This window comes from Vulpes lagopus, chromosome X, assembly GCF_018345385.1.
Source record: "Vulpes lagopus strain Blue_001 chromosome X, ASM1834538v1, whole genome shotgun sequence".
NCBI classification, from domain to species: domain Eukaryota; kingdom Metazoa; phylum Chordata; class Mammalia; order Carnivora; family Canidae; genus Vulpes; species Vulpes lagopus.
The window spans coordinates 12,104,308-12,129,939 of record NC_054848.1 but is presented as its reverse complement, the minus strand read 5'-3'; the positions used below and the strand labels follow the sequence as shown (position 1 = coordinate 12,129,939).

Genomic DNA, 25,632 nt, shown 5'->3' with positions numbered 1-25,632 from the left:
TTACCTAGGTACTCTCTGGCCACGATGACCTAGCATTCAGGTCTCTAAGATACATATTCATCTCTTCATCCTTGCCCATGCTCTTTTCCCTTTGTGGAACACTCTTCCCCTGTCTTCTTTTGGTTAATTCCCCCCACTTTAAAAAAAAATCTTGGCCAAAGGCTGTGTCCTCCAAACAATCTTCCCTGACCCCACCCCATATCACTTAAGTACTAAAACTCTGGGTTAGGCCCTCACTTACATGCTCCCACAGCACTCTGGCCTTTCCCCTTTGTTTTTGTCTCTTTTTTTTTTAGACTTTATTTATTTATTAATGAGACACACACACACACAAAGAGAGAGAGAGAGAGAGAGAGAGAGAGAGAGAAGCGCAGAGACACAGACAGAGGGAGAAGCAGGCTCCATGCAGGGAGCCCGATGCAGGACTGGATCCTGGGATCAGGCCCTGGGCCGAAGGCAGCGCTAAACTGCTGAGCCACCCTGGCCTTTCCCCTTTGAAATACTTACTCCACTGTATCAGGATTGCCAATTTGTAACTGTACTTCCCCTGACCTTTAAACCCCATGCACCTGGTGAGAGGTTCCATCTAAGTTGTCCTCTATTTTATCCCCAGTACTAAGTGCCTGGCCCAGACTTAGGTGTATGGCAGGAAGAGGGGACACAGAAAATTGGCAATATTTGAGAAGTAATAAGACGGGCTTATTACACCTACTTTTGGCATTCCAATTCAATTTTTTCTATCTTTTTTTAAAATTGAAGTATAGTCGTTCAATTCAATTTAATTAACATTTTTAAGTGTCTACTTTATGCAAGGCATTGCATTAGGTTATGTGAGACAGAGATTAGTAAGATACTGTCCCAATCTCGGAGATTCCAAGGGTTTCAGTTGGCTATTGGAGACACAAAAACTTTAATAGAAGGCAGAGCGATCATAGGAGAAGGCACCAAGAGTTTCCATTTGGAGGGGCTGTATGTGTGTAGTTTTTCAGTTGATTTGTTTGTTTTTGTCTAAAGGCTAGTAGTTTATGGGTGATGGTGCGGTACAGTGGAAAAAAGATTGCCTAGAGACAGAACATAGGGATCTTAGTTCTTCACCCACCACTAACCAGGTAGTATGATCTTGAACAATTTGTTTAACTTCTCTGGGCCTTAATTTCCTTATTTGTAAAATGAGGTTTTTAAGTGACATGACCTTCAAATGCTATTATTTCCTATGTTTGTTATGTTTTTTAAAAAATGCAGTATTTCGAAAAATTTTTCAACTCATTCAATGAAAATGTTCATATATTCTAAACAATATTTTTGGATAAATGTTTTGACTGCGTCCCATAGTATTTAGAATATATGGACATAATCTGGTCACAAATAAACCATAAACTTTGGTTTCTCAATTCTAAGAGACTATGATCCACTTTGGATAATTAGGGACAATTTGCTGGAATGTGTCTCTTCCCACCCCTATTTCCTTGGCTCTTTCAGCCCTGTGATTTTTAATTTTTTCAATTTTGCCTTATCTATCACCTGGTACAAAGGCTAGGCTTTGCCAGAGAATAAACAAACAAACAAACAAACAAACAAACCCTCAAATCAGTTTTTTTGTCCCTTTGATAAATGACTTTTAAACTCTGGGCTCAGACCAAAGGAGAATGTTCTTTAAATTTCAATGGAAAGGAGACCCATGAAAGAGCACAAAAAGCAAGTTTAGAATCAAGAAAAATAACTCTCTATTTGAAAATTCACCTGCTTGCCCCATCACTATGGTTCTTACTCTTTGCAACTAACGGTGTAACAACTTATGAGAATGGCCAGTAATGCCAGCGGTTGTGCCGGATGAACCCAGAAAAATCACTGGCTTCATACAAAGTTATTTCTGAGTCACTTGAAGTACAATTGGTGGTAAGTATGCTGGTGGCGGTCTATGTGTTTCTGCTCCACACTGTCATTCAGGACCCCAGGCTGATAGAGACGCAGCCATCTTAAAAGACTAAAAGACTAACTTCCAAAGTCACCTTGGGTGTCAACAGCGAGGGGACAAAAGTAGGGTTGAGGAGGGAGGGAAGATGGGAGGGGGAAGAGGCTTTCCTGTGGAAAGTTTTTCTGGGCCCTGCCAGATATCACCACATTTCATTAGCCTAATCTCAGCCCCATGGGATACCTAACTGCAGGGGTAGCTGAAGAACGGGATCTCGCTGTGCGCCAAGGAAGGGAAGGGGCAGATTTCGATTGCTACAGAGTGGGTTTCTGCCATTTCCAGAGATACTGACTCTGTCTAGCTGTTCCCTCTCAATTCTCTCCTTCCTACCTCACGTCTGTAATTGTTGGCAAATATTTCAGAGGTGATTCCTACTTGGCATGAGTAGCTGGAAAATATTTTTAGAGTAGTGATATTCATCAAGTAAGCATCTGATTTTTATGGTGCAGCCTTCAAGTTTCTCTAAGTGTTCTAATTTCTAACTTAGACTAACACAGTACATTAGTTTGTAAGGGCATACAATGATCATAGGCCACCCTAGTTTGTGCATATAGATTTAGCTTCAGATTCATATAACTGGGAATATTACTCCCTAATGTTATCAGACTTAATAAGGTCAGCAGTAAAAAAAAATATTCAGATATCAAGTTTCCTTTAGAGCATCAGTCTGGAAACTTCTATCACAATTGCTGGCTTGAGTACTTGCCAGTTAGGTATCATAGTTTTTTTTGGGGGGGGGGGGGTGGAGGTTTTTTTGGGCATAGAGCAGTGGTTGTCAAAGTGTGGTCCCTGAACCAGTGGCATCAGCAGCACCTGAAAACTTGTCAGAAATGCAATTCTCAAGCCTCACCTCTGACCCAGTGAATCAGAAACTCTGGGAGGGGGCCCAAAAATCTAGCATTTTTCACAAGTCCTATAGAGAATAACCTAGAACCACTAGTCTAGTTGATTTAGATTACTGCTGAAACATTTCATTCCAAGGACCAGGTCAAAAGAATATTATTTGAAATTGTTTTGTTGAAAACACATTGACTTTTTTATGTTGCTGTGAATTAAGAGTTCTGTGGAAAACTCACAGAATGAAAAGATCACCAAGAGCCCTGGGAGGTTATTAGGGTGAATAGTTTCTAAAGGTATCAGTGATGGAAATCTAAGGTTCTATGAAGCATCTTTTGGAGCTGCCCTAAAGAAAATGTATTCTTATGCTCAACTGGTGACTGCTCCTCTAACCACCTAGAATCAGTCACCAAAAGACATGAAATTCTGTGTCAGGAGAAATGGTTTTAGAGCTTTAGGGTACAGTCAACATCTTACTCATCTTTGTATCCCCATTATCTTTCAGAGTGGCCAGCATAGTAAACCATTTTAATAAAGATAATAAAGCAAAAAAAAAAAGATAAAAAGCAGCATAATAAATATTTACGTTAAATGAATGAATGGATGGAATAGTCATCTCATGGATTCAGGTTCTAAATAATTTCCACTAACATTCTGGGGTCGCTTTGAAAGAAATCCCATTTCTTTTTTTTTTTTTTTTAATTTTTTTAAACTTATTTATTTATTTATTTATGATAGTCACAGAGAGAGAGAGAGAGAGACAGAGACACACAGGCAGAGGGAGAAGCAGGCTCCATGCACCGGAAGCCCGATGTGGGACTCGATCCCAGGTCTCCAGGATCGCGCCCTGGGCCAAAGGCAGGCACCAAACCACTGCGCCACCCAGGGATCCCAAGAAATCCCATTTCAATAGTTTATTCTAGTTACTATTAAAGAATACTGACTGCCTTATGTAGGTGGCCAGTCTCTTCAGCAGTTAAGAATATTAGCTATCAGATATTAAGAATGCCTCCAACCCCTCTAAGAAAGAGAAAAAAAGTTATGCAAATATAATGCGTGTTCCATTTCTTGAAATATCTATAAAAGAGCTTGGTTACTGCATGCTAACCTTTTCAGTGACTAACTTGGAGCCTCTCAGCCTCAGTGCTGTTGACATTTGGGGCTGGTTCATTCTCCGTAGGGGACTGTCCTGTGTGCTGCAGCAGCAGCACCCCCACCTGCCCTGTACCTGGGCACGAATATGACAGCCACAATGTCTCCAGACACTGCCAAGTGTCCTCTAGGGAAGGAGGGGATAAAATTGCTTAGGTTGAGAATCACTGCTCTAGCCTAATACTAAAAGAAGAGTCATTTTCCTGCATTTTATTCAAAGCCCTGGAAATAGGCTTCAGGGAAAAGTGGATGCCCACATTTGTCTTTAGCTCACCTTTGAGGGCTTTGGTAGTGACAGCTCTATCTATTTGAAATGATTGGTTCACAAATCCTCATTATTTAAGGCCAGTTTTCTCCTTGGAATCAGTTTATCTTTGGAGATGCAAATTCACAAACTCTGAGCATCTTTTTTATACTTATTATGATCTTCTATGCTGATTCAGTGCTGAATTATATTACAAGGCATTTTAATAATTTCTAAATAACATATAGATGGGGCTAAAGGAATACTGTACAAGTCCATAATATAGTGTTGACACTAACAGAAGTTTTTATCTACTTCATTGCAATATTTAAAAAAACAATCTAAGTAGAACCTGCGCTAAAATAAAATGTAATAATAACCTTTAATACATCATACCTCAAGATTCTGTCCCTGGAAAGAAAGTCATCATTGCTTTTGGAATTTACTTCCTGGTATCTAAAGAATACACTAATAAGTCTACTTTTTGGTTTATGTTAGATATTATCTATTTTCTTACTGCTAGTGCATGAGGATTCACCATTATTTCAACATCCCCTCATGTCTGCTCCACCATATCTCAATATAAATATATTACAATTTTTACCTAAATCATCAGTGTTTCACCATGAGCTGACAGTGTACCCAGACATCCTTGTTGACATCCTCATGCTAATGTCCCCTCTGTTATTGCCCATGTGGGTATATACTTTAAACATTCCTTCTTTTTTTTCATTTAATGGCATTTTAAGAGGAAGAGGAGATAAAAGCATACGGCTATCACACATTAAACTAAAGCTATTTTTGAAACTTTTAAAAGATTACATTAAAAGTCTCAAAATTTTATCATTAGAAGGCAAAATCCCTATTCCACCCTCACCTCTTGCATTTAGCATAAATGAAAGCTAGGTACTTTTTTTCTTCCTTTTTTAAAAGAAACAAGTGATGTTAATTAGACTTATTGTGAGATCATTTCACTAATATAAATATCAAATTATGTTGTACACCTGAAGCTATAATGTTATATGTCAATTATACCTCAGTAAAAAAAAAATAAAAGTTTACCAGAAATACTTCATTTGTTCCCTTCTGTATACTTGGGACACGGTTATTTTTCCTACTTAAGGATAGATCTGTTCTTCGTTCTTCTGATCTTGCTGAATTTCCTTTATCTGCCTGGGCCATTGAAACCTGGGAAACATCAGGCAACCTTGCACCATGAAAGTACATGTTTTGGTTCCATGAGAAATGATTTTGTAATAAATGTCTCCTGCACAAAAAAAAGTATAAAATCTGATTTTTAATTTTTCATAAAAAATTATTTTTGTATCATTAACAACCAAGAAATCAGGATCGCCCAGATAACAAAAGCAAAGAATGAAAAAAGATACCCTATTAACATGACAGATGAAGAAGATACTAGGTGAGAAGAAATATGTATATAAGAAAGCCTACAATTTGGAAAAAGTGGGAATCAAAGTCAAGCAGTTAATTACTAACAAAGACAGTAACAGTGCTTTTGTCTTTCACAGTGAATGCACAATTAGCACTTAATACTAAGACTGGGGAAAAACCGTCTATAATCTACTGAAAAAGACCATCTGCTTCTATAAATTTTGTTCTTATACACTTGCCAAAAAAAGAGGACATATTAACAAAATAATGGGCCCTGCATTGTTAATTGCTAGGTTGTTTGCAGTTGTGCTGTTGCTATTAGAATTTAATAAGCCATTCCTTCTTCTAAATTAATAAGCAGCCAACATTATGTAATAGCTGCTTTCAGCTGCTAATTATTTTTCCCATAATTCCTTTCCATCTCTACCCTCCACCCCCACCTTTTCTTGGCTAGGAGCACCAGAGACTGCCAATATGTCATCAGCAAGTCTCCTGTCTTCATTTTCAGAACCACAGACCAACATTAGGAGCATAACCAATGACTTTAAACTTGGGGGTGGTTAGCTAGGAACACTGAGGATTTATGTGCTTTGTATAGAAAAAGAGAAAAACAGCACTTGGATTCAGAAGGCAAGTTTTCATTGCAGTCTTCAATCTATCTTTGAACTGACTAATGGCATGTTTTACGTAGTAAGGGAGAAATGGGACCTTAACATGTGACTTTGGGGCATGACTGCTCAGGAAGCGAGGGAAATTTGGGCAGGGGGCCTAAAGACCACAGAAAGTCAGCTCTGTGCTTTGTGTTGACCACTTAATAGTCCAGTATACATTATTGTACATATTTGTAGGAAATTTTCCTAGCAGTACAGTAGTGCTTAAAAGGGGAGGTATTATACGTTTTTACTTTGCCAAATAAGGGTATCAAAAATGCTCTCAAATCCCTGCTATATACTATCATAGTTTTATAGACCTTTCACCACAAAAAAAAAAGAACAATCTCTAATAAAGGATCCTTTAAATTGATTAAAGTCAGCTTCGTGAAAAACGTAGCATTTCTTTTTGACTCTGGGCCATTAAAAAATTCTGGCGACTAGGTTTGGGAACCTCTGCAAAAAGGGCACAGCTCAACAAAAGCAATTTTCCAGCTTCCTTTGTAAGAACCTAGGTGACTGGGGTAATGAATAGCATTCAACATGAGAAACCCGTGGCTGTTCAAGCAAGGTCACTTAATCCCATGGGGCTCCCCTTTCCTCATCTGTAAAAGATGAGTCGGACTAGATGATTCATCCATTCTTTTCATTCAAAAAAAATATGGATATCCATTATGTGCCAGGCACAATGCTCAGCACTATCGTTCTTAACAAATCTATCATTTTATTGTCCTTATCAGTCAATTCCCACTTATTAGATGTGCTATATGCCAGGCAGTGAACTAGGTTAGGGCGCAAAAAGAATAAAATTCAAGACGTGTTAAATCGGGGCAAATGGACACGTGGGGAATGCAACACGATTAAAATTCAAGATGTGCTAAACAGAGGCTAATGAACATGTGGGTGAAAGAGGGATTCGTTCTTACAGGGTTTGAGGGTGAGGCTTCATAGATGTAACATTTGAGAGGAAGTGCATGCCAGGCAATGCAAGTCTTCGGCAAGGCTAACTGGAACCCAGGCGGCCTTGGGGGTGGGGGTGGGGGTGGGGGACGCGACTCCGTGTGAAGGAAGTGGGATCTCAAAGACGAGATGCTGTCGGGGCTTTTCGGCAGAGAACGGACAGTAATTCATCAGTTCCAGAGCACTGAGGATAGGCGAGGCAAGCCAGGGAAGAGACACTTGCACAGCTTGGGGCAAAAGGTGTCTAGGGCTGGAGCAGTGCGATGGGCAGGACGAGCTGGATTCCAGGCAGTTTGGAGGCAGAGTAATTGCAAGAGGCGCTCGGAACGCGTGCACGAGCTCCACCGCGGAGCAGGCTTGTTTTCCCCAGGGGTGCAGCACTCCCTTTTTCCCCTCCCCATCGTCACGGCAGCCACGCCTCCCTGCCCCACCCTCTTTGGGCGCGGAGAGTTATCCGGGCTCGAACTTGGCTCTTCGCGATCCTGACCCCGCACAGCGGGGTCGGCAAAGGGCACCGCAGAACCCCGTCCTCCCGCCACCGAGAGCCCCAGCAGCCACCCGCCGGAGCTCCGAAGGCACGCACAGGCCTGCGCAGGCGCGCCGGCCTTGGCAGCAGCCGCTTCCGGGTCACGTGGCCTGACTTCCGGCCCAGACCACCCCTCTCGGTAGGGACGCGGCCAATCGGCTTTCTCGGACGGTGCGATCGCCCGCGCCGCCTCCGGTGCCGTTGGCGACGGCCTAGCGGGTTCCCGCGCGTCGTCCAGCCCGCCCCTCCGCTCGCCGCAGCCCCGGCTCCTCCCTCGTCCGGCCCACGGGGCGGGGTCTGTCGGCTCGCCCTCCCCTCGCCGCCTAAGCCTTTCCTCCGCCGGCTGGGTCCCCTCCCCACAGCAACACGGCTTCTCTTCCAGCGCTCGGCGACAGGGGCTTCCCCTCAGCCGCCGCCGGCACCGCCGCCGCCGCCGCCGCCGCCGGCCGAGCTCCGCCGCGCCCGCGGCCCGCGGCCGCCGTAAGTCCCGGGGGCAAGCGGGGGCGTCGAGGACAGGGAGCCGGGAGGGAGGGTCGGGCGCGCCCTCCGCCGCCCCGCGGGCGCCCCGACGACCCCACCCGGTGCCTGGCCGCCCGGCCCGCCAGTGGCTCGCGGCGCCCGGCAACTCACTTCTCTCGGTGTCCGCGCCCCTCTCCACTCCGCGCCGCGCCGGGGGATGCGGGGGGCCCCGCGGCACCTGTGGTTCGGGAATCCCCTCAAGTTTTGCGGGGCATTTTCGGGAGGGGGCCGGGGCGGGGGCGGCGGAGGACCCTTGGCGCCCCCTGCGCGGCGGCGAATGCCATTGTCTGCCCCGCTCCTAGCCTGTCACCTCGCCCGGGCTCGGTCAGTGATGGAGTGCGGCCCCGTGGGGCGGCGGGGAGGCGTCGGACGCGGCCGGACCGAGGAACGCTGGCCCTGAGCCGGCTCCGCGGCGGAGCCTATTGTTTTTAAGAGCCAATCTCGAGGAACTGAGGTGCCCTGTGATTTGTGGCAAAAATCAAAGCATCAGTTTTTAACCAGAGGGAAGGAATACTTGTGCTTCGCAACCGGGGATCGTCCCGTGTTAGCACATAATTCATTTTAGAGTGTGTTATTCATTCGTCTGTAAAGTGGTGGGGAGGGGATACAGACCGCCTGGAGCTCGTACTCCTTTCGAAAGCAAACCGCCACCCGTCCGGGTCGTCAGGGTCCTGATACACGGGTCTGTTATTCCTAAAGTTCTGGTAACGGGTTTGCAGTAAACGTCCAGGTGATGCTTTACTTGCTGTCCCCCTTCGAACGCCGCTGTCCTAACACGACTTGTATGGGAGGCACTTTGATATCAAGAACATCGTTTATTTTGTGCCGGTGCAGGTTTTAAGTGAGGTGTAATACGACTGTTTTAACTTTAATAAAGTTAAATTGCCACATCATAAATTTCTAAATATCTTGTTGACGCCCGTTTGGATTAGTACAAAAAGCGACAGTAATTTCTTAGCGAAATTTAGAGCCGGTTTTATTCTGAATTGGCTGTGCAAATTCCCCCACCCCATATTCAAATTTAAGATGGTATGATGCATATTAAGAATCGGGTTGGGATCTTACTTGTAGTAACCCTGTTAAAGGAACTTATAGCAGTTACAAGAAAAAAAAGTGTCTGAATTGTACCTTTAAATGAACTTTTGTTAGAAACAATGCATACCTGTTTGCATTTGGGAAGACCAGTTGGATTACAAGCTTTCCTTTAAAATTAAACATGTAAAACTAATTGACGTATTTGAGGTTCCAAATACATATATACAAAATAGTGTAAGTAAAATATACTAGAATTTAACATCCACTCCATCTGTAGATGCATTTTTAAAAAATTCTTTTAAATGAAGTATTTTGCATAATGTCACTACATGTGTGTGACTCAATTTTGGCATTTTAAAGGTTTATATTTTTTCGTATTGTTACATTAACCCACTTCTTTATTGTGTGCCTATTTATATTGGAATTTTTTAAGTGAAGATGAGAAGAGGTACTTAAAAATCAGGCTCTAATTAAGAAAAATATGCATCTTTGGGGTTTTTTTGTTTAGAATTTTAGATCTTTTGTTTTCCCTAAAATATGTAAGCATAAACTAAAGAGAGCATTCTGAGTGATAGCTGTCTGAAAACAAGTAATTCAGCCTGGAACTGGAACAGCCTTGGTGAAAAATAGTAGATCTGCTGTTTGTTTCAAATGTATCTAAACCAGTTGATATCATACAGAGAGTGTGAAATGTATAGCACAGGTAGACAGTTTTCTTAAATTGCAGGTGTTATCTTTTTCCTCAAAATTTTCACTCAGCTCTTTACCTGGGTTTTTTTGGGGTTTTTTGTTGTTGTTGTTTTGTTGTTTTGGTTTTTTTGCCACAAGCTGCTTACCACACTTAGGTGGAACAGGGTGGGGTGGGGTGGGGTGGGGAAATTTGCATCTGGTGGGAAGATCTTTATACAAGAATTTTCCTGCTATTTTAACTGGCATAGCAATACTGATGGCTGCTAATCATTGGTCAGTTACAGGTCCTGGCCCCAAAGCTTCTCTGTGAAATGTGTCATCTTAATCTTTACCGAGTCAAAGTGTTGCATGTAATCTTGGTTCTATTTATCTTAACAGATGCAGTTTATGTTGCTTTTTAGTCGTCAGGGAAAGCTTCGACTGCAAAAATGGTATGTCCCACTATCAGACAAAGAGAAGAAAAAGATTACAAGAGAACTTGTTCAAACCGTTTTAGCACGGAAACCTAAAATGTGCAGCTTTCTTGAGTGGCGTGATCTGAAGATTGTTTACAAAAGGTATAATTTTTATTTATCAGATAGGTAAAATAGTAGGATCAAATGTTCAGTCATGTATAATGTGGTAATGGCAGACTTTTTTTTGAGAGATGACATTTATAAATAATGATTAATAAAGATTTACATGAAAAAGGTTTAAGTTAAAGCTTTATGTCTTTAAAATAACTGCTGTTTTGATTGATTACCCAGTCAAAAAAATAAAATCAGAAGTCGATTTAAAACTAATTATGTGATTAAAGGCATAAATGATTATTCCTTTTTAATAATCTTTTTAGAAAAATTAAATGAATTTATTTCTTTACAGGTGAAAATTGGGTTGTATTTTAAATGCTGTAATTCTCTGAATTTAGACAAGCCTTTTCCCTCTACCCCCTTCTTGAAAATCTATACAGTAATGACTAATAACTGACATGCCTTTTTTCTGACTTTTAGAATCTTACTTATGAACACCTTGGATACATAGACCATTTTAGTCATATAGAGGTTTTGAACCTTTGTGTATACACAAGATTTCTTTTTTAGCATTTATTCAAAGAACACTTGTTGCTGTCATGGAGGTATAATTAGATCTGATAGATAATTTTGCAAAGAATAGATTTTTAAATTTTTGATGTTGCAAAATGACTCACATTGGCTTTGAACACTAAGCTTTTTGAAAAATGTACATCTTTATTAATACATGCAAGTCTTTTAATACTCTAAAATATATTTCTCAAGATTAGGCTAATCAGGTTAAAAGAAATATAATTACTTTGTTTCTTCTCCATATTCCCTCTTTTACACATAATTTACTGTATGTAAGATGAGTGTTTCTGCATATAAAAAATTGTCTTCTGTAGGGGAAGTGCAGGGAACAAACAGTATGGGCTGCAAGGAGGGTTGAAGAGAAGTCTGGGTTTTATCTCTTTCCTTTATTCCACTCTAGGTGTGGACGGGTGTTTTGTGAGGGAGGTGGCAGAGGAGGTAATGGGGATTATAGGACATTAAGAATGTTCTCAATACCATTAACTCCTCTTTCCAGTAGAATAAATTTAGTCATCTTTGGGTGATTTGGGTTTAGTACTTGTTGAGAAAACTCAGCATTTTAGAGCTTAGAGAGGTCTTGGAATAATCTAGTCAGATGATTGTTTTTATAAAGCTTTTTATCCCAAGGTTAGAACCTTAAATGAAACAAGTGGAAGTGGAGGTGCTGTCATGAAAACAGGACTGGGATCTCCTACCTCTGCTCCCTTGGCCTGTATCCTCTGCATAGGAGATGTTTCATGAGCTTTAAAACCGCCACTGTTGATTAAACTTCAATTTTGTAAAAGGAAGAATTTGGGAGAAGTGACTTGCCCAAGGTCATATTTTAGTTAGTGACTGACAAGAGGGCTAGAAACAGATATTAAGTGGAGAGGGGAAGGTTTTAAACGGGGATGAAAACAGAGCAGATACACATTTCTGAAAGGATCTTTGTAATTGGAGAATGGGGTGGAGCGGGGAGGGGGTGGTGGAGCGCTGAGGCCCGCCTGGAGAGATCCCTTAGGAGACCCTGGCATTATAGTGAAGCCCTGAAGGAAGACTGCTGTGGGCTCGGCAGGCGGAATGAGCTGTTACTACAAGGTAAGTTTTACAATACTTTGTCGCCGCTAGAAACGGAAGGCAGTGATTCCACATTTCTGGTTCAGCTGATTGTAAATGTGAGGTAGTAGACACGGTGACTGAGATGCCTAGTTTGCTCGGGGTGGACGTGGAAGTCAGGGCAGAAATTAGGCATAAAGTGGTAGATCACCAACATTCAAGGGGCAGGGAGACGGGGAGAGGGTAAGTTATAGGGTCAGTAATGTCAGGGAAGGGGAGAGTTTTGAAAATTAAGTCACCAGTGCCAAATGTTGCAAAAACAAAGTGAAGAAAGAATCTATTAGGTTTTACAGTGAGAGTTCATAAAATGCCATTTGTCGGAACATTTTCAGTGAAATAGTAGAAACAACTCTCGAAGAAATGGGGCGAGGTGTGAAGAGGTGGAGACTTTTAAACAGCAAATGTAGATTATTTTGGGAGCTTTGTCAGATGTGAAGAGGTGGTAACCACCCATAGACATAGGAGTGAGGGACAGGGTTTTTAAAAAGGTGTGAGAGACTTAAGCTTATTTCTAGATAGGGGAAGGAGTCCCCCGTGTGGAGGAGGAAAATACCAGCAAGGGAATCAATCCCAGAAATCGAGATTCCTGCAGCTGAAGGCAGTGGCCTGTTATGCTGAAGGAAAGCAAGCTCTCCCGTGTTCCCGAATACAGCATTCAGCCCACCCATGTTGGGCCAAGCTTTTTTTTTTTTAAAGGCTAAAGGGTAATCTAACCCGATTCTGATACTTGTATCAAGTGCCTGTAAATAAAAGGTGCCCTTAAAAAAAAAAAAAAAAAAGCTTTATTGAGATAAAATTCACATGCAGAATTTTTTTTTATTTTAAGGCGGAAGTTAGAATTTTTAATCTTTTTCTATGCATCTGCCTCATTTCATACTGAAAACCTCATATATTAAATACATATTTAAGAACGTATTCTTTGTTGATATAAACAGGTGATTTTTTTTTTTTTCTCCTAGTCCAGCTGGAAGAGAAGACCTTTTAAGCAAAAGAATTCTCACTTAGCTTCTGAGAGAAATTCTGAACCAGCCCTGTTGCTGTTCCTATCACCAAGTGATCTCTTTAGGTCTTCCTTCTTCCATTTGTCTCAGCCACATTCTTCTTGCTGATCATTTCTCATAACATTCCCCCTCTTGGGAAGAGGGTTGGGGGAGGTGTGGATAAGAAGAATATAGCTGAAAAAATAGATTGAAAAATCTGAGGACTTGAGTTCTGTTTGATTTGCACCCTTAGCTAGTTTTGGGACTTTGAACATGTCATTTTGTGTGTGTCTTCTCATCTCTGAAATAAATGCTCTTGAAGATCTCTTAAAGACCTAACACTGGGAGTACCTGGATGGCTCGGTGGTTGAGCATCTGCCTTCGGCTCAGGTCATGATCTCGGGGTCCTGGAATTGAGTCCTGCATTGGGCTCCCCCAGGGATCCTGCTTCTCCCTCTGCCTAGGTCTCTGCCTCTCTCTCTCTCTGTGTCTCATGAATAAATAAATAAAACCTTAAAAAAAAAAAAGGGAAATAAAAAGACCTAACACTGTATGCTTTTTTTGATTCCTATTTTATGCAGCATGTTATGGAAGAGGCACTAGATTAAAGTTTTTCAGTGAATTTAAAAATACATATATTTCCAAATTACTAGTTTGAGAATTTGCCACAGTACTGTATTTTCTTTACTAACAAAAGAATTTTTAATGACATACCAGTGGGTATTGAGAATAGTTTAGTTACATTCACGCACAGTCAGCTGACACATAGCTGGCTGCGGAGAAGTCATGTGTTTTGAATATAAGAATAGGCACTTTCAGATGTTCTGAGTGCCAGTAATTAGAGTAAGCCTTAATCCACTCTGCTAAAAATAACCAAACATACCTTTCTTCTTACTAGTCTATTATTACTTTTACTTCAGGTTTAAACTTACAAATATATATTAAGAGAACAAAATAAGCCAAAATTGAATATTTAAAAAGCATTTGGTTCTAAAAATAGGGGTACACTTCAGTTCTCTTGATAGTCTTTTACTAAATCAGCATAACAATTTTTCTCTTCCTCTTCAAAACTCTTAAAATATTGCTTATTCAGTTTTAATTTTTGCCAGGTGCAGGATTACTTTATTTAATACAGTTCCTGGCTGTAGTTTTTAATATGAAACTTGGGTTTTGGAGTCAAATTACCGTTACTCAATTAAGCCTGGGTCTCCTATAAATGCAAGCTAATAACAGTATCTTTCTGGAAGAGTTGTTGTGAGGATTAAAATGGTAAAGCCTTGGCTAACATTTAGTGTCTCAGAGTGAGGGCTCTATGAATGTTAATTGTTAACTATTCTGTTTCTTCCAAGCTTTCTATAAACAGGTGCCTTATAATCCTGATAACTGGATGTTCACCTATAACAAAATTTGTTTAATTGATAACTCTTCTTCCTTTCTGAGTGAAAGCAAACATTTAGGTAGTTTTGCAGGATTTTTTTTGGCATCACAGGATTTTTTTTTTTTTTTAATTTTTATTTATTTGAGAGAGAGGGAACAAGTAGAAGCAGCAGGAGCAGCAGGAGAAGGTGAAGCAGGCACTTTGCTGAGCAGGGAGCCTGATGTGGGGCTCAATCAATCCCAGGATCTTGAGATATGACCTGAGCCGAAGGCAGATGACTGAGCTACCCAAGCACCCCTATATTGCAGGATTTTAAAAATAATGGTTGATGCTTGGACACATCAGTCCTGGTGATAATTAAATTAATAGTTCTAAATGATTCACACAATTAAGCACCATTGAATAAGTACTGTTTATTTGTAACTCAGGAGGCCGTACTGTGGATAAGGAGCAAGGATGGTGCAAGCATTAGATTAACAGTAGCATTGGGATCCCTGGGTGGCGCAGCGGTTTAGCGCCTGCCTTTGGCCCAGGGCGCGATCCTGGAAACCCAGGATCGAATCCCACGTCGGGCTCCCGGTGCCTGGAACCTGCTTCTCCCTCTGCCTATGTCTCTGCCTCTCTCTCTCTCTCTGTGTGACTATCACAAATAAATAAAATTAAAAAAAAAAAAAAGATTAACAGCGTTGCAGAAATGCTGACATTCAGAGTAAAAGAAAGTTTACCCTAAACTGTTAATAAATTCCTTCTTTAATTTTATTTTTTTAAAAAAGATTTTATTTATTCATGAGAGACACAGCGAGAGAGAGAGAGAGAGAGAGAGAGAGAGAGAGAGAGAGGCAGAGACATAGGCAGAGGGAGAAGCAGGCTCCACGCAGGGAGCCCAATGTGGGACTCGATCCCGGGACTCCAGAATCATGCCCTGAGCCGAAGACAGATGCTTAACTGCTGAGCCACCCAGGTGTTCCCTAAATTCCTTCTTTAAAAAACATTTTTTAAAAATTTATTTGAGAGCACAGAGTGAGAGAGCATGAGCAGGAGGAGGGGCAGGAGGAGAGGGAGAAGCAGGCTTCTTACTAAGCAGGGAGCCCAGATGTGGGGCTCTGGGGCTCTATCCCAGCATCCCTGGATCATGTCCTAAGCAGATGCTTAACTGACTGAGTCACCCAGGTGCCCCTTAATACATTCCTTCTAATGAGATTTATTTAAATAGCACTCTGTTCATGTCAGCTAGTCAGGTCTGTTTTTTTATCTACCATTTTTATTTAATATCAGTTCCTTTTATCTTTAGTTTTCTTGATTTGGGGACTTGTAACATGTTATTTGTATCAGTTTCCTCAAATTCAGAACTATTTGGTGAACATGGGTTAGGGAGGATAGAGAGTTGGAATAGTCCATTGCTTTTTTTTTTTTTTTTAAGAGAGAGATTGTTGAATTTGCATGAGCAGGGTGAGAGTGGTGGGTGATAGGGAGAGTGATAGAGAGAATCCCAAGCAGGCTCCATGCTCAGTGTAGAGCCCAATGTAGGGCTTGATCTCTGAACCCTGGAGATTGTGACCTGAGCCAAAGTGGTTCACTTAGCTGACTGAGCCACCTAGGTGTCCCTCATTGCCTTTTAAACAGATACACAAAACAGGGTAAGAAGGAGAGGAAGCACTCTAAAGTTGGAGGTGGGGCATCCCTGGATGGCTCAGCGGTTTAGTGCCTGCCTTCGGCCCAGGGCGTGGTCATGGAGTCCTGGGATCGAGTCCCACATCGGGCTCCCTGAATGGAGCCTGCTTCTCTCTCTGCTTGTGTCTCTGCCTCTCTCTTTCTGTGTCTCTCATGAATAAATAAATAAAATCTTTTTAAAAAATAGGGCAGCCCGGGTGGCTCAGCGGTTTAGCACCGCCTTCAGCCTGGGGTGTGATCCTGGAGACCGGGATCAAGTCCCGCAACCGGCTCCCTGCATGGAGCCTGCTTCTCCCTCTGCCTGTGTCTCTGCCTCTCTCTCTCTCTGTGTCTCTCGTGAATAAATAAAATCTTTAAAAAAAAATCTTTTTAAAAAATAAATAAAGTTGGAGGTGGTGCCCTCTTATGTCCTTCATGCTAATAAATGAACACATTCGAAAGCTTCCTCTCTAAGCCTACAGGAGACCTACCATTTTGAATAACTTAATGTATAAGTCAGGTAGAATGGACATGGCAATAAAGTCGAGCTGTGTATGATGAGGGAGTCCCTAAGGTGGAGTGGGAAAAGGTCTGAAGATCAGATTTCTTGTCCTAGACCAACCACTTGGCAGATCCTATACTCTTGGGCCTCGTTTGTTTGTTTGTTTTTTTTTTTTCGTTTTGTTTTGTCTTTGCCTTCCTCTGTAATCAAGGATTATGGTGCTTGCTGTTGGAAAGATCAAATAATTGGTCTTTATTTTTTTTTTAAGATTTTATTTATTCATGAGAGTCACAGAGAGAGGCAGAGACACAGGCAGAGGGAGAAGCAGGCTTCATGCAGGGAGCCTGATGCGGGACTCTATCCCGGGTCTCCAGGATCATGCCCTGGGCCTAAGGCAGGTGCTAAACTACTGAACCACCCAGGGATCCCCAATTGGTCTTTATTTGATCAATGTGATGATAGTGGGGTTTTTTTTTTAAAGATTTTATTTATTCATGAGAGACAGAGAGGCAGAGACCTAGGCAGAGAGAGAAGCAGGCTCCCTGTGGGGAGCCCAGTGCAGGACTCGATCCCAGGACCCCGGGAACACAACCTGAGCCAAAGGGAAACACTCAACCACTGGGCCACCCAGGTGCCCCTATAACATTGTTATTAATAGAGCATTCTGTAAATATTAGACATTCTCATACTGAAGAGTAGGAATTCATTGAATTCCAAAACTGAGATTGTGTGTGTATTATTTTCTGTTAATGCTATGAACAGTAATTGCTCATTGTGTTTTCGAAAAATCACTTAAATGCTTGTCAGTGAAAATTACAGTCGAAACAGACTTGTTTAGAATGTTCTGGTTTTTTGGTAGCGTTGGTTTGTTTTTTTTCAACAGCCTGTATAACACACTTAAACCATTTGAAAATGCTCTTTGAATCCTCAAAAGACTTGATCATTGTTTGCTATGCCTCAAGGTTATATGTTAAGTTTTGGCTTCCTTGGGTCAAGTATAATGTAGTCCCATGTCTAGAATCCTAATTTGGAAAGAGAATATGAGTTTTCCAATTTTATTATTCAAGGGTAAATAACCTAAACTTTCATTTAACAGACCTTGGAAAATTTGACGACAGGTCAGTTTCCCCTGTTCTCTTTCTCTAACTTCTGTAATAACTTAAAACTGTTCTTATCTTGGAGTTTATTCCACAGTCCTAGAAACCTCGTTTTTAAAAACAGTTCTATGCCGTGGGAAGTCAAGATAGTAGTTACCCTTGGGGGTGGCAGGTTGTGACCTGGAGGGGCTAGGAGAGGGGATTCAGGAGTTCCATAATCTGTTTCTTAGGGTGCTGGTACTTGGGTGGGTTTACTTTGAAAACCAAGGGGTGGCTCAGCGGTTTAGCGCCACCTTCAGCCCAGGGCGGGATCCTGGAGACCTGGGATCGAGTCCCACGTCGTGCTCCCTGCATGGAGCCTGCTTCTCCCTCTGCCGGTGTCTCTGCCTCTTTCTCTCTCTCGTGTCTCTCATGAATAAATAAATAAAATCTTTAAGAAAAGAAAAAAATCAAGAGTATATGACCTGTGTCCTCTGTTTGTATATTACACTTCAACAAAATGTTTCAGGCATTGCCTTCATGTTGATAATATCTTCAATGAGTCCTTCGGTCAGAAAGTTTATCTTCTTCCCTGTTTACTTGTAGTTTGAATTAATCACACAGTGCATTTTGTTTTAATTAAGTAAGTGTATTATATTTCATACAATATAGGACGATTATGTTTCTTTCATTATATTTAATAATCGGGTCCAGCTATGTTTTAGAATATTCAGAGAAGGGAACCTGAAAGAAGAGCAAAATGAGTTACTCGTTCTAGATTTCTGGATGGTATGATTGAATGATCCTTTGTTTTTGTTTTGGGGTTTGTTTTGTTTTTTTGTGGTTTGTTTTTGGGTTTTTTTTTTTTTTTTTTTTGCTTTGTACTTTTGAAACACTACATGCATTCATTCCTTTTTTTTCCTTTTTTAAAGATTTTATTTATTTATGAGGGACACACACAGAGAGGCAGAAGATACCGGCAGAGGGAGAAGCAGGCTCCCTGCGGGGAGCCTGATGTGGGACTCCATCCCAGGGCCCTGGGACCATGACCCAAGCCAAAGACATGCTCAACCACTGAGCCACCCAGGCGTCCCAACATTCATTCCTTTTGTAATCCAGGAGGGAAATAATCTATACTGTTGTAAAAGGGGAAATAAACTGTATAAGCATGGGATCTTTCACAATAGGGTATGAAAACATATTTAGAAAACATGATTATAGGGTAAAATTTTTTCCACATTTGCTTTGTTACAGATATGCTAGTCTGTATTTTTGCTGTGCTATCGAGGATCAGGACAATGAGCTAATTACCCTGGAAATAATTCATCGTTATGTGGAATTACTTGACAAGTATTTTGGCAGTGTGAGTAGTATTTTGTTTTAGGAAATTGAATGCCATGGTCTTTTTTTTTTTAATCTTCTCTGTAACAAGTTTATTATTTGATCGTCTTGGGGATTCTGACTGTTTAAAAATAACTGCAGGAGAGGGAAGGGCTGACTGTCTTTTGCTAGCGTGCTCAGTCAGCTGCCAGAATGAATGCTTGATCCCATGGCCCTACTCATTTAATGATGGTTGTGAGAATGAGATTTAAAATAGTGAAACAGGAAGGAGTTCAGCTGCAAAGATTAATATTCTGGAAGTGCTTTGTATGGAATTTAGATTTGGTAAGCAGTTATAATCACATTATCTAAGAAATGTGTATTTAAAAAGATCAGTGTTTATCAAGAGAGAATTATTAAGTTGCTCATGTTGGGAGCTTCGAGAATCAGGTCTTACTTTACTTAGCTTGTAGGTATTGTGTTTCCAAGTACTTGAGATTTGACAATTAAGCTACTAAATCGGTGATGCTTAGTTATTAGCAAGATTGCTATTTTTAGAAAGAATTAAGATCAATTCACTCTGATCAGATTTTGTGCACTACCCAATGGTGGGTAAGTATCTTTTGCTTCAGTTTTTGACATTGTTTTTCTTGCTTTTCAGGTATGTGAACTTGATATCATCTTTAATTTTGAGAAGGCTTATTTTATTTTGGATGAATTTCTTTTGGGAGGGGAAGTTCAGGAAACATCCAAGAAAAATGTCCTTAAAGCAATTGAGCAGGCTGATCTACTGCAGGAGGTAAGCTAATTGGAGTTCTCTTTAGTAGACCTAAGCATGTTTTGGTATTGCTAGGGAAGTCTCAGTTATGTTCTCTCATTCTTAAAGTTTCAGAAATTACTCTGAAGCATGCTTGGCATGTAGTGTCCATGTGCAGTATATTGATTGGGGTATATGTTAGTCACATCAGCTTAGTTAATCTATGGATGGATTGTTTGCTTTAGAGATGGTCTGTCATATTGATGGCCCAGTTTTTGGACCCCAAAACACTAGGGTCTAAAACCTTTAGAAGACAGACTAAGAAGGGAAAAGATTCATCTAACAGTAATTTGAGAACTCTCCATCCGTTGTTCCGAATTACTGAAGGTAATGCCTTTTTGCATTAGTGTGGATGGATAATCAGTTGACTGTGAGACTATGGCATTTTCATCCGAGATTGGTTCATATTTTCACCTCATGTCCATTAAGCACAAATGTAGCCAAGCAAATGATAAGTGTTATAATTACACTTTTTGTAGAAATCTCTAATTTTGTGTTAGAAAAACTAAAAAGTATTTGGCCTTTTTCTTTGCTCTTTTTAATAAATAAAAAAATAAATAAAATAAAGATTTTATTTAACTGTTTATCTCAGAGAGAGAGAGACAGAGACAGAGAACGTGCACACACAAGTGAGGGAGGGAGGGAGGGGCAGAGGCAGAGGGAGAGCGAGAATCTCTCAAGCAGACTCCATACTGAATGGGAGCCCAATTTGGGACCCAGTCTCATGACCCTGAGATTGTGACCTGAGCCAAAACCAAGATTTGGATGCTTAACCAACTGTGCCACCCAGGCACCCCTCTTTGCTCTTTTAAAATAGCAAATCATGTTCTGTCAAGTGATTGCATCCTTATTTTCTCTTGATATCCTGAGAACCGTTGATAAACCCCCTTCCCTTTCCAGTTTCCACAGTTGTCCTGGATTACTTGTATATTTGGTGTTTCTGGACCTTCAATTTCTGAAGTTTTTCAAAATACTTAAGGATACCTTAATTCAGATACGAAGTTGAATTATGGTTTAGCAATAATTGTGGTTTTAATCAAATAAAAACTCTATAATACAAGAAGGAGCTAGTCAATATAAAAATGTAGTGTGTTTTCATTAATTGCCTTTTTTGTTATTAAAGGAGGCTTTAAATCCATTTTTTTTTTTTTTTTTTAGCATTTCTGTTGTAACAGAAATGTGAACTAAGAGAAGAGTAAACCTCTCTTAACTGTGTGCCTCTACGGGAGGGAGGGTAGGCCTTGGTAATGGCTCTTCATTAGTCACTGACTGGGTCAGTTGTGAGGATTACTCCAAGTTGGGATGATATCATCCAGAACATACATATATTAAATAGGAGATAATACATTGTACATGTATTATCTTGAATTACCAAAACAGTACTTAAGATATCTGCAAAAGTGGAATCTTATTAAAAAAAAAAAAAAAAAGTGGAATCTTGTTAGCAGCCCTGATACTAGCCACTGTCCGTAGTGAAATAGCTTAGGCCTTTTTTCATGTGTGTACAGTTTGCCACGGTTCTTTATCATTATTACTATTGACTGCAAATATATCATAAGGGAGATTTTTTTCAATGTCTGATATTGTGACCACAAGCTCATATTCTGCTATTGTAAAATTGGTTTTAAAGTTAGGACCTCCTTATTTTGCTGTTTACTAATCAGACTTTTCTAAAAATAAGGTCAAGCCAGAACAGGAGCTGGGAATTTTTCATATTTATCTCTTCTCGTTCACTTTTATATTTCGTTATTATGGAACGGTATTCTGCTCTCTCAGATCCTGGTATTTCCTCCAAGTTCTTCATCATTTCCTGATTAATTACATCTGCCTTAAAACATCTCTAAAATTCTTGAAGTTCACCTTTTAATTTTAATGTATTTTTTTTTTTCTGGAGAGTAGTGTTTAGGTCACTTATCTCTCCTGTGTCTGGACTGTTTTTTAAACTCTATTGAACAATTACTATAGAATTTATAATATGAGAAATATACTAAGTTTACTCTTACAGTTTTTATTGAGGATAAAGAAGTCTGTATTTGTGAGTATGTGTGTGTATCTCCCCTATTGAAGTATCTTAATAGTAAGTAATATCTCCCTTTTTGAAGTAGTGTTTTGGTATCTTTAGGAGAAAGGAGTGGAGAGAAGCATGGGATGTCTGTGGTCCATGTTAAGATTTTTCTTTCCCTGTCTCACCGTAGTTTAAAAAAAAAAAGTTGACTACCATTAATTACGGTTTCATATCTTTAGAAGAGAGATTTGGCCCTATTTCTCATCTATGACTACCTTAATACTTTGTACATAAACCAAAATTATAGTACACAAAGACATTTTCTATTCAATGGTCTGAGTGTACCATTTTTTTAGATTTAGCCATTAAGGTCTCTAGGAGGCAGAACATGGCTGGTCCGCTCTAAGTTTAGAGTGAGTTAGAACATTGCAGGTTAAGGCCTTTCTGAAGCCAAGCTAAAGTCTTTCTGGGGCAGTACGGCTTCAGATGATTCCGTTCAGGTTAACCTGTTACTCATTCAGGTTATTTGCCAACATACTGTCACAAATCCAGGGATGACAAGATGCTTGTTTCCTAAAATAGATTTATTTATATGTTGCTATATGGTACATGTTTACATCTTCGGGTGAGTAAGTATTATGTTCATAAAGTAGGCGGTGGAATAAGATGAGAAAAAGCATTCCACCAACTGCTAAATTTCTTTAAAATTTCCCTTTTACCCAATTTATATAAACGTCTTGTGATTTGTTTTAGATAGTCCTTCATATTATAGGCAAACAGGGCAGACAGTTGATAAAGTAGGTTTTCTATTAGCATATATTAGACTATATAGTCAGTAATGAGAACATGTCTGGACACCATGACAACAAAAAAGAACTGTGACAATAGCTGATGCTTACTGAGCACTTGGATGGGAAGCATCCTGTGCTAAACATCAGGATGCCCTGAGAAGGATCATGAGCACCTTTTTAACAAATGCAGAAGTAGAGGCTCAGTGAGGTTACAGTGACTGGTCCTAGCATTCCAAACCCAGAACTGCTAGACTTGGGAGCTGAGTGGAATATTGACCACTAAGCCCTGTCCATGTCTACCCACCTGCCTACCCTATTTGTATATTGTCTTGGCATGTGTATTTTAAACCTTCTGTTTTCAGTACCAACTTCTGTGTTTTTCAGTAATAAAGAGATTCATCATTCTGGAGGTTTTTCTATATGGAACAGAGTAGATTTCCTAAGACAGATGCCATTTTATAGAGTTTTCATTGTCCAAATTATCAATTGTTGGTATTTTTAAATTGGATGTATAGATAGAAATAATATATTTTAAAAATAATTTCTTAATGAATTTCTCAAAACTCTTGGATTTATAGTAGCTTTATAGTAGCTTTTTGGGTCTTATAATTTAGTCTATGTCATGAATATGATTTTTGCTTCCAATTTTGTAAATGTAGCTCTAAAGACACTTACCTAAATGCAGCCTTAAACTTGTAGAAGTCCTAACTAATTTATTTTAATCTACTTTTCTTTGTTTTTTTTTTTTTTTTTCATTCATACTTTCATTTATTCAATGCCTAGTTTGTGCTAGTCACTAAGCTAGGTGCTGGTCTACTTTTCTTTGTATTGTGATTTTTCTATTTGGTTTCAGGTCTTTTACTTGATTATTTCTAAACACCAACGATGCTTCTGAATTTTTAATGAAAATATCTGTTGGCTTAATGATACATGGTAATTGCAAAATGATTTAGATTTTAGCCCTTTAAAGTTTGTGAAATATACATTTCTATCCTTAAGAATATTTATTTTCTTCAGAAAATTTTCTTTAAAATTTCCTTTTTACTCAATTTGTATAAATGTCATGTAGTTTGTTGAGGTAGTCCTTCATCTTATAGGCAAACAGGGCACAGTCAGTGGATAGATTTTCTATTAGCATATTACAGTCAGTAATGAGAACATAAGTATGTATTCAAATTATAATTGCTAAAATATCAGACATTGTGTTTAAATAACCAAGATTTCCTTTTTATTTTACTTAGTTACTTGGTAAACAGTGGTTCAGTTTTGACATTTCTAGAGTGAACTTTGTATTCTTTTCGATATTTGGTTCTGTGAATACATAATTAAATTTGGGGGTAAAGCCCAGAAATATCAGTCCATTATCCAATTTTTAATGTTTGCTGGAATTTAACACAGGTTTTCTTAACATGCCACTGGTACTTAACCTGATTCTTAAATTACTAAAGTGCAACATGCTGAGATTACTAAATTGACATTCTTTGCAATACTTGGAACATTTCCCCACCACCAATTAAGTGCCTATTTTAAGCTAGTTTTTTGAGGGGGAGTACATGGGGGAGTGGTACAGTTGGTTTATAAGCATAGATCTAATGACCAAGGAAATATAGAGTGCATTTTCTTTGTAAAGTCAGGCACTTACCAGTTTTTCTCTGCTCCTTAATTTTATAGAGCCAGAATGAAGAATGGGGAGGTTTGTCTGAGGATATCTTATGATAAAGAGCAGTCTAAGGCTTTAGTCCTTTTGACCCCCAACTTATTTATTGGTAACTACCAAATTTACCGTTTTTGTGGCATGGATAAAATGGGGTGTTATGCAAAGACTGTTGCACGTGAGATGATTTCAAGTCCTTGCCTGATCCATGAAGATCAAATAGTTAAAAAACCGGGCGTTGGGCTTTAACCTCAGCGGTAGATGCATGATGGTGTTGATCGGCGCTTTGAGATGTGTCAGCCTTTCTTTTTTATACTAACAGCATCGTTTTGAAATTTGTGGGGGTTTTCCTTTTGAGCTTTGTTTGCTGTTGGTATTGTTTCTCACTAAAGAACGTGAGCAATGAAAATAAGTGAGGTACCAAAAGCAAGCATTACACTCACGAATTTGCTTCTACTTTGAGATGATCCACTTTATGAATAGGGTCTCTTGGATTTGCAGTTGTTAATCTGCCTCGGCTAGAAAGTGGTGCTCTATGGAGAATTAGCGCTGCTAAAATTGATTTGTTTTAGTGCTGGGGCTGCATGATATATCTTAGTACTATGCACCATCTTTGTGAAAGTAATAATAAATCTGTTGGACTGCATAAAAATGGAAAGGTAAGATATCTTAGAAAAATTGATTTTAAAAATGAATCTTTTGTGACTTAAAATTATTTTAAGTAAATAAGTACTTGAAATACTTAATAACATGCCTTTTAGTATGAAGTTTTTGGGTTTTTTAATTAAAATCTTGCTAATTAAGAATATTTGGGTATGCTAGTCAAACTCAAGAATATTGTACATTGTTTTATAACAGCTAGATGTGTTCAAATATATACAATATCATTTAACAGCAAAAAGCATTTTGATCTAAATCCTCTTAGGATTTGGTCTAATTAGAAAAACTCCTATGATTCCTTTGTAATTTCCACTGGTGATGTTAAAACTTTCAAGCCTAAACCTTTTTCTTCTAAGTTGGGTTAAAAGTTAACAAGGCTATATATATGCCAGCATATTTTAACTTCTTATAGGTAAACTTGATTGGGGTCTGCTAGAACAAACTGGAGAAGTAAAGGTTTGGTTACATTAATGTTTGAGTGGAAAATAAAGAAGGAAGGCAAAACAAATCTTGCCTTTTGTTTTACATTTTATAAGAAATTTGACCAATGTCCTTGGTCACTGGTTTTTAGGTTGTAATCACTTTGCTGTATGTGTGTTTTTTGAGCACTCTGTCTGCTTTTCAGAATTTTTAGGGTTCCTCCCT

The 25,632-nt window shown here is 39.6% G+C and overlaps 1 protein-coding gene across 6 annotated transcripts in view; it reads left to right on the top strand.

Annotated features, from left to right (window-relative positions):
• Positions 1-8,065: 8,065 nt before the first annotated feature.
• The window catches only part of AP1S2 (adaptor related protein complex 1 subunit sigma 2), a 30,038-nt gene continuing 12,471 nt past the window's right edge, over positions 8,066-25,632 (top strand). For 2 of the 6 annotated variants that reach the window (XM_041741367.1, XM_041741370.1), the window contains exons 1-4: positions 8,067-8,213; positions 10,356-10,534; positions 18,995-19,103; positions 19,722-19,859. In XM_041741367.1, coding sequence (XP_041597301.1) covers positions 10,356-10,534; positions 18,995-19,103; positions 19,722-19,859 — 426 coding nt within the window. In that variant the 5' untranslated portion in view covers positions 8,067-8,213. Of the gene's footprint in view, positions 8,214-10,355; positions 10,535-18,994; positions 19,104-19,721; positions 19,860-24,344; positions 24,440-25,632 lie in introns of all 6 variants that reach the window. The other 4 variants (XR_005985693.1, XR_005985692.1, XM_041741368.1 and 1 more) reach the window with 4 other exon arrangements.